This window comes from Bos taurus, chromosome 5 (assembly GCF_002263795.3).
Source record: "Bos taurus isolate L1 Dominette 01449 registration number 42190680 breed Hereford chromosome 5, ARS-UCD2.0, whole genome shotgun sequence".
Classification (NCBI taxonomy): Eukaryota; Metazoa; Chordata; class Mammalia; order Artiodactyla; family Bovidae; genus Bos; species Bos taurus.
In genome coordinates, this window is record NC_037332.1 from 27,226,643 (window position 1) to 27,235,790 (window position 9,148).

At 46.1% G+C, this 9,148-nt stretch overlaps 1 protein-coding gene across 1 annotated transcript; it reads left to right on the forward strand.

The window, feature by feature from the left end:
- Positions 1-1,103: 1,103 nt before the first annotated feature.
- KRT1 (keratin 1) lies at positions 1,104-6,870 on the forward strand. The gene is made up of 9 exons (XM_002687246.4): positions 1,104-1,727; positions 2,799-3,013; positions 3,326-3,386; positions 3,755-3,850; positions 4,021-4,185; positions 4,317-4,442; positions 4,996-5,216; positions 5,939-5,973; positions 6,082-6,870. Exons 1-9 carry the CDS (start codon positions 1,149-1,151, stop codon positions 6,402-6,404), a joined length of 1,821 nt encoding a protein of 606 aa, XP_002687292.2. The 5' UTR covers positions 1,104-1,148; the 3' UTR covers positions 6,405-6,870.
- Positions 6,871-9,148: the final 2,278 nt, after the last annotated feature.

A 9,148-nucleotide genomic window follows, 5' to 3' on the forward strand; every position in this document is an offset into this window, starting at 1 on the left:
GTTATTACTATTGACATTACTGTTGTCCAGAAGCAATTTAAACCTCTCAGGCCAGCTTTCCTGACTTCCATCATTGTTCTCTCTTCCAAATCTACATCCATCTTTTCTTACAGTCTAGTGTGAGTCCTGAACCGCTCGTCAAGTCTCACTGCCACTCCTTTGTTTTATGAATGTATGAAATAGCATCTGTGTGTTTACCTCATTCTCCATATGCTTGTGTGTGTGTGTGTGTGTGTGTGTGTGTGTTTGGCCATACCCTGTGGCTTGTAGGATATTAGTTTCCGATCAGGGATTAAACCTGCGCTTTCAGTACTGGACCACCAGGGAATTCCCGCCATATAGTTTTTCGACTGGTCTTTGCATGCCATCCATGTGCACCTGTTTTCCCTTGCTGATTCTGTCCTTGATCTGTTCCTGCTCTGGTCAACCTCTGAGGAGAAGGAAAAGCCAGAAAGCTAGAAACGAACAAGCATCTCCTTTCTGGTCCTTTCAGAGCATAAACCCACCCACCCATTCTGTTCCACGATAGTTCCTACTTCTCTGACATTAATGCAGCCCACCTATAAAGTTTATATTTAATAAAAGAGCTTCTTTTAATTTCTCACTTATTAAAGACAGCACTTGCTGAGCTCTGAGGTTTGGAGGGGAGATCTCAGAAATGGGCTGAAGAGCTCTTTCTGAGACTCAAGTGTGGGGAGCTGCACCTGCCAGGCTCCAGGAGAATGGGCTGAGCAGCTTCCACGGGCAAGGCAGCAATGGGAACTTCCCTATCTCTGTGACAGGAGGTTATGAAATCCTACCAGGAAGCAGCAGGTGGCAGATGTGGGGTCCCATTTTCCTAAGTCGCAAACTCTCAGAGAGAGATTCTGCCTGATAACAAGATTACCACACGAGCGATCTTGCGTGTGCAGCAACTTTCAGAGCCATGCTGAGAGCTAGGTGTGTAGCGCTTATCATACTGTTGAGGCTCGTAAACATCTTGTATGGCTGCAGGCGAGCCAAACCTTGGAAAGGCGCTGCATCTCGCTGACTCTAGGGCCAAGCCCAGCTGGCTGCCTGTATATAAGGGGAAGTCTCTGTGCTCCAGGTAGAGGAGTGTTAGCTTCTTTCCTTTCTCTTACCGTGGCTCCTTCTCTCTCCACGTCAACATGAGCCGACACTTTAGCTCCAGGTCCGGGTACCGTTGTGGCGGTGGAGGAGGGGGCTTCAGCTCTGGCTCTGCAGGGGTGGTCAGCTACCAGCGCAGGTCCACCAGCAGCTCTGTGCGCCGCAGCGGCGGAGGTGGTGGGAGATTTTCTGGTGGAGTGTGTGGCGGTGGTGCTGGTGGTGGTTTTGGAAGTCGGAGTCTCATTAACCTTGGTGGCAGCAAAAGCATCTCCATTAGTGTGGCCGGAGGAGGTGGACGTGGTGGTTTCGGTGGTGGTTATGGCGGCGGTTATGGCGGTGGTGGCTTTGGGGGTGGCGGTTTCGGTGGTGGTGGCTTTGGGGCAGGCGGTTTTGGAGTTGGTGGCATTGGGGGTGGCTTTGGGGGTGGTGGTTTTGGCGGAGGTGGTTTTGGTGGGGGCGGTTTTCCTGTCTGCCCTGGTGGCATACAGGAAGTCACCATCAACCAGAGCCTTCTGCAACCCCTCAATGTGGAAATTGATCCTGAGATCCAAAAAATAAAGAGTCGAGAAAGGGAGCAGATCAAGTCCCTCAACAACCAGTTTGCCTCCTTCATCGACAAGGTGAGTCTATCCGCACAGTCCACCAGGACAGCTGCTCCTGTTCCATGTGGGATTGGCCCTGCCCAGGCGTGTTTGAGTTTGAGCCTCAGGTTTCTGTGGTTGGATGGTTAAAAGGATAGTTTGTGGAGTTGTCTTCAGGAGATACATTAGAAGAATGTTTGCAGTGATTCTGGTGACTAACTTCTCTCCTGGGCAAAAAGGTCTGTGGTTCACATAAAGGAAGGTCAATCTGACCTCACCATGAAGTGTTTTTGTTTTTTTTTTTTAATTCAACTCCTGAGCTGAATTTGGCCTCATAGATGTTTAATAAAGATAATAGAAATGAGGTTAATTCAACCTTCTAGGATGCAAACAGAGCTCTGGAAAGGCCTTCCTAACCATAAAAAGGAACTTACTTGAGTATAAACAGAGCACATGGTGATATTGTAGCCAAAAGTGTACAGTAAGTCAAGGTCAAGCATCTCTTGCTGTCGGAAGAGGAGGACCGCACCCTGAGGATTTTCCATTCATACTGACCAGGGTGGGGAACTTTTTGTGCTTGTATTTCCAAGTATCTGCTCTAGAAAAGAATGTAAATTATTTTTTACTTGATCATCAATAATGTCAACACAATAGATTTGGAATTCACTTTTTGGATTTTCCCAACATACTTTTGAACTATGTTTGCTCAAGGAAAGCAAAACAATTTTTATGGTACTCTACCTAAAAAAAAAAAAAGAAAAAAGGAAGGTAAATCTCTTAAGTATCAAGTATCTGTTTCAAAATATAATTGCAGTAATTTTATATGTGCTTTGCTATTTGGATAGCTACTCCCTTCCAAAGTTCCAATGGAAACTTTTAATTGCCATTTTCAATCTCATAGAAACTGAGTTCACAGTGAGTTGGGTTTTGTTATGAAGATGATGCTAACTTGATCATCATCTTCCTACTTTTTTCCTCTTCCATGGCTAGGAAAATAAGCATTGAAGTTCTTTCCCAAGTGGCTGGGCCTGGCTCTGTGGTAGGCCTTGGTACTCAGTGGCCATAGGACTTATTTCTGTACCAGTGGGTAATGGGGTCCTGTGTTCTTAGGTGAGATTCCTGGAGCAGCAGAACCAGGTGCTTCAAACAAAATGGGAACTGCTGCAGCAGATAAACACCTCCACTAGGACCTACAGCTTAGAGCCCCTCTTTGAGGCGTACATCAGCCGTCTTAGAAGGACTGTGGACCAACTGAAGAGCGACCAGTCTCGGCTGGATTCAGAATTGAAGAACATGCAAGATCTGGTGGAAGATTATAGGAGAAAGTAAGGATTACTGGCTGGGCTACTCTTGGCTTTTGTTCTAAAATATTTCCGAAAGGTAGCAAGCTAAGACTACGAATAGCATGTAACAATACCTTTTCATAGGTTAGAGGGAAGTCAATTTGGCATTTTCAGAAATCTTAGTTTTCTCAGATGCTGGTAATAGTTCAGTGGTTTTATTGCTTAGAAGGTAAGATGTCTTAGGCTGGTTATGACAGGCAAGGACAATGACAGGCAATGCCATTTTTAGTCTAAAAAGCTAAATGTTGGGCCTCACCTCCCCGAATCTCCTCCTCACTTCTGATTTCCTTGCAGGTACGAGGATGAGATCAACAAGCGGACAAATGCAGAGAATGAGTTTGTGGGCATCAAGAAGGTGAGACAATTCTGTAGGATGCCTATCACATTTGAAATAAGTAAGAGTGGAGGATGTCCAATACCTAAGCAGAAAGAGGTCATAATGTGGAGAATCAGTTAGTGGGCCTGAGGAACAGCCGAGGTAGAGATTCCCCCTGCCTGAAATTATCACAGACCGGACTTGTCCAGACACTCTGCTTCTCCAGATCCCTCAGGACTTCCTGGAGTGAGGAGGCAGTTCTCAGACAAGATCACTTGTGATACCAAGGGGTGGGACAGTCTAGGGATAAAGAAGTGAAGAAGACCTCTTGGAAAATCCCCTCCTAGCAGGTGAGAGGGACTCACCCTGAAAAGACTCTGACTTCATGATGTTCGTGGTTCTTCCAGGATGTGGATGCTGCTTACATCACCAAGGTGGACCTTCAAGCCAAATTTGACAACTTGCTTCAGGAAATTGATTTCTACAAAACACTCTACCAAGCAGTAAGTTCTCTAGTTTCAACCAGGTTTACCGAAATGGAGAGCCTTTAAGCCCAAACCCACTTCTATTCAGAAGAACAGAGAGATACCTTTCTTCTCCTGAAACCCTCTCCCTGTCCCAAGTTGTTCTTTAGTTTTAACATGGTAAGTCACTGAACTGTTATGCCTCGCAGGAGCTGTCTCAGATGCAGACTCATATCAGCGATACCAATGTTATCCTTTCCATGGACAACAACCGCAATCTGGACCTGAACAGCATCATTGATGAAGTCAAAGCCCAATATGAAGAGATTGCCCAGAGGAGCAAAGCTGAGGCTGAGGCCCTGTACCAGACCAAGGTGAATGGGCTGATGCCTGTCCAGTTTTCCTAAAATGTCTTTTCTTGCTATCGTGATTTTTCTCTTACATTTGTGTGCATGAGTCGTGGTGCATTCTGCCACCTCTGAATGACTTGATCTATCACATTTAGTATGAAGAGCTCCAGATCACTGCTGGGCAACATGGAGACAGCTTGAAAAATACAAAGGTGGAGATTTCTGAGTTGAATCGGGTGATCCAAAGACTTAGATCTGAGATCGACAGTGTCAAGAAGCAGGTACTTTTCTTCCTCCTTCAACTACTCAGTTATATGGAATGGGTTGGGGTGTCCAGGTTATTGGAGGATGTGTTCCTAATTTTGAGGCTTACAGTCCATATGAAGGTTGTATTGTTATCTCTAGTTCTTTGGTGACTATGGTTTCTAGAGTTTGGCCATGATGCTAGGTTCTCCTTAGGGAAATTTATGAAAATGACCTAGTAAAGAAATAGATATAGTGGTCATGAGAGGTCTAGCCCATGGCCCAAAGTGAGACTTAAACAATGGTGACTGAGAGGAAAGGCAACCAGGAGAGTAGGCATCTGGAAGAACGTCAGGTCTGTAGCAGTGAAAGAGTCTCAACTTAGGGCCCAGAGAGGCTGCTGTATCACCTTTATTTAAGGAAGTTGACACAGTGATGTATCATCTCAAGACAGGTGAATGCAGGTCCTGTAACTCTCTGGGAGCCAGAGTACTGGCCTTACAAGGGTGGAGAGATCAATCTGAGACAGAAAGGCCAGGATGGAATTAGGTATTCAGAGAGTGTATAATATGCTGGATTCTCCTTTTCCAGATCTCTTCGCTGCAACAGGCCATTAGTGATGCTGAGCAACGTGGTGAGAACGCCATTAAGGATGCCCAGAACAAGCTGAATGAGCTGGAGGATGCCCTGCAGAAGGCCAAGGAGGACATGGCCCGCCTGCTGCGCGACTACCAGGAACTGATGAACACCAAGCTGGCCCTGGATGTGGAGATTGCCACCTATAGGACCCTCCTGGAAGGAGAGGAAAGCAGGTGAGGAAGGGACCCTGGGCAGGTGGCCACTTCTTATGTGCTTCCTCCCTTGGACACTGGTTGCTGTTGAAGATGCAATCACGTGACTGCAACTTGTCCTGGGTATGGGGAAAGGAAAAGCACACAGCACAGGAGGAAGGGCTTGGTTTCACTTTGGGAGCCAGAGTCCCAAGCTCTTTTTTTTTGAAGGCTGTTGCATCTCTCTGAACTCTTTGAGAGAGAGCAATTTATTCTTCACCTGAGTGTGTGTGTATATTGGTCATCAGTCATGTCCAACTCTTTGCAACCCCATGGATTGGGGCCTACCAGGCTCCTTGGTCCATGGGATTTTCTAGGCAAGAGTATTGAAGTGGGTTGCCATTTCCTTCTCCAGGGGATCTTCCTGACCCAGGGATTGAACCTGGGTCTCCCACTTTTAGGCAGACTCTTACTGTCTGAGCCATACCTGGGCTGGCTCAAATGTCATCTGACCTAAAGCCAGTGTCTTTGGATGTGGTGGGCATATTTACCTTGTCTAATTTACATGGAGGTTTTGCCCTGTTAGTACTGATGCTGAGAAAACTGACTGAGTTCAGGAGGCCAGAGGGAATGGGATTAGGTTTCAGATGAAACAGACTGGGGGACTCCCAGGTAGGAAGACTCTTTAAAGATGGCTGAGAGGGCCTGGGGAGGCAGTCTGTGAAGCTCGCATCATGAGTATTGTGCTTTTCTTTCTCCATCAGGATGTCTGGAGAGTGTGTCCCGAACGTGAGCGTGTGTAAGTACAAGCTGATTTCTCAGGGCTTCTTCTCGGGTGCAGGGCTTGCTGGTCTTGCTGAGTTGGAAAGGGAGTTGGAGTTGATGATAACGAAGTGTTCTCTTGCAGCTGTGAGCACCAGTCACACCAGCATCAGTGGCGGCGGTGGCCGAGGAGGTGTTGGTTTTAGCTCCGGTGGCGGCGGCTACGGTTCTGGAGGTGGCGGCGGCTACGGCTCTGGAGGTGGCAGCAGCTATGGCTCCAGAGCTGGTGGCAGCTATGGCTCTGGAGGAGGCAGCAGTGGGAGCCGTAGAGGTGGCTCTGGAGGAGGCGGTGGCAGCTCTGGAGGCAGCTTCATCTCCTCTGGAGGTCGGGCATCCAGCACCAAGACCTCTGGTGGCAGTTCCAGTGTGAAGTTTGTTTCCACCAGCTATTCCAGAGGGCCCAGATAAAGAGGTCCTCTCTCCTCCATTAGCTTTCTCTCTCCATCACTACCAAATATGCTTCCGAGTGCCTTACTGGGGGAAAAAAAGCTATAGTTACACTGGCTTATCCTATTCCCTAGCTCTGTCCTTTCTGCTCTGATTTCCAAAGAAAATTTTAAAATCAGTGGCAATCTCAGTCCCTCAGCTAGGACCCTGCTCTGTACTCTGCCCAAGAAACACTTCAACAATCACTGCTACACACATTACATTTCAAAGCACCTCCTTAAGTCAGCCAGAGGAGAGCTGGTCAGACCCACGGCTTCTTTGCCATGGACAGAGCACAAGCTTGGGACAGCTTTAGTATCCTAACTTGCACAGCAAGCTCTGTGCTGCTTTGGTTTTGTACATAAGGTGTAAGCCAGTTGTCTTTTGTGGAGAGGTCTTAAACTCCCTGTTTCCTGTGTTGCTGCAATAAACTGCATTTGAAATCCTCTCTGTGTCTCCATCTCCTTTGTTCACAGCACTGTCCATCCTGGATGGGTGTTCTGTGGGGAGAAGACCCTGGAGCCCTATGGTGTGTGTGTGTTGGGGGGTTGGGGCACATGAACATGAGCGAGGTGGGGACGCTGGTCAGACAACACTGAACTTGAAACATTCAACATTTAACTAGAATAAATTCTTGCCCAGAGGGTGAAGGTGTCATGAGAAATAGAGAGACTAGGGTAGCAGGTTTTACTCATCTGAGAGGGCTTTTTTGAAAAGGGCAGTGAACCAAGAAGGTTGGGAAGGAGAAATCTGGCATTGGAAAGGGGGGAAAGTATGACTGGAAAAGCAATTGTTTATGTGAAATAGCCAGTGATGATGTTATCAAAGAAAACTTGGGTCCACTTGCCCTTGTGCAGTAAAGCCCATGTACTGACACCAGGTTATGATGAAGGAAAGTACCGTGTTTACGGTAGGTACCAAACAAGGAGTCTGGGGAACTAATGCTCAAAAGGTCCAGACTCTCTGATGGCTTTCTGGGAAAGGTCTTTTTTTTTTTTTCCAGGAAAAGGAAGGATTTATTACTTGCAGCAAGTAAGGAGAATATCAGAGATCTTTCCCAAAGCAGTGTCTCCCTCAACAGCAAAATTGGGAATGTTTTGGAGTTTCTTAAATTAATTTATTTTTAATTGAAGGATAATTGCTTTACAATGTTGTTTTGGTTTCTGCCATACATCAACATGTATCAACCATAGGTATACATATGTCCCCTCCCTCTTAAACCTCCCTCCTACCTTTTCCCACCCCTCTAGGTTGTCCCAGAGCCCTGGTTTGAGTTCTCAGGGAAAGGTTCTTAAAGACAGGTTGAGGGAGAGGGTTGCAGGGCATGTGATCAGCTTGTGGACATTCTTCTGATTGGTTGGTGGTGACGTAATTGGGAGACAATATCATTAACCTTTTGGTTCCAACTGATGTGGGATCTCCATGCTTGTGGTCAGCACACAGTCAAACTTCCACTTGGTGGGGATTTCAGTATTTGTAGAACAGTTCAAAGCATATGACTCAGAGTATTATCTACAATCCTTGAGGAGGAACTAAAGGTCCTTGACTTTGTTTAATGGATAAACTAGCCTTATTTTCTCTTGCTGGACTGTTTTCTTTGTTTCTGCATTTTCTCACTTCTCTAACTAAACTGATCTTTAGAACCTGGGGAAGGGCTAGGAGGCTAGCCTAGGAGGAGGCTAAAGTTTTTCTGCAAACAAGAGGCAGGCTGAGGACCTAGGGGAGGGTTCTGTCATGGGAAGGCCCCCCCGCTAGAGTCCCGCTGGGCTACAATGAGAGGAGTGTGAGTAACAGGGGGTCCACAGCTACTATAGTCAGAATACAGACTTAGGTACAGGGAGTTCAAGAACCAAGAGTGGTAATGGAGAACTAGACATTCATTTCGTCTCTCTTTCAGGCCACCATTCAAAGTTCTGCTTAATGTAAGAAGTTCATTTGTGGATATATAGCCCACACTGCTATAAAGTAATACAATGGGATAGCATAGTGGCCAGAAGCATGAATGTTTGGAATCAGATATTCCTGGGTTTGAACCACCACCATTAACGAACTCTGTGATAATGTGTAACTTAAAGACCCCACTACACCTCAGTTTTATTATCTCTAAAATGGAGATAATAATGCCTTCCTCATGGAAATTACTGTGAGAACAGAATGAGATGATGAATGAACGTGGCTTAGCATATAATAAGCCCTCAGTGAGTTTTAATGATAATGGTGGTGAAGGTGATGATGGTGATTGTTGTAAGGTGATGAGCAAGGTTGTTGTAACCTTGCTTATTGGCCTCCACATAACTCAGTAGATGTTTGTTCTAAGGAATATCAGCTTCCTAGCAAAAGCTGAAAAAAGAAACCATGAAAAAGTCTGTCAGTTTTCTGAGGATCAACTTTCTTAGGTTCCTATTAGGAAAAATGTTTCTAGCTCCTGTGTTAGCGAGGGCTGAAGGGAATAAAGAGGACATAGATCAACATGAGTATCATTTAAGTGTCTATCAGTGAACTCTATCCCTTCTTCCTGGTCACCTCTCCATCAGAGCTGCTTCCTGTCTGACTGATGTGAGAGTCAGGAAGGCTTTATGATGGAAAGAAAGAACAAAGAACTTTGATTCAGAGAACCTGGGTTTAATCCACTGTGGTATTTATGGGGCAGACAAAGGAAGATAATCCACAGCTTACTGGACAGGTGGATCCTTGGACAAGTCACTTGATCATTCTACAAGCCTCAG

Coding starts and splice junctions, on each gene's coding strand:
- KRT1 (XM_002687246.4), top strand. CDS start 1,149: ATGAGCCGACACTTTAGCTCCAGGTCCGGGTACCGTTGTGGCGGTGGA. Junction 4,186..4,316: donor AGGCCCTGTACCAGACCAAG/GTGAATGGGCTG, acceptor TATCACATTTAG/TATGAAGAGCTCCAGATCAC. Junction 4,443..4,995: donor TCGACAGTGTCAAGAAGCAG/GTACTTTTCTTC, acceptor CTCCTTTTCCAG/ATCTCTTCGCTGCAACAGGC.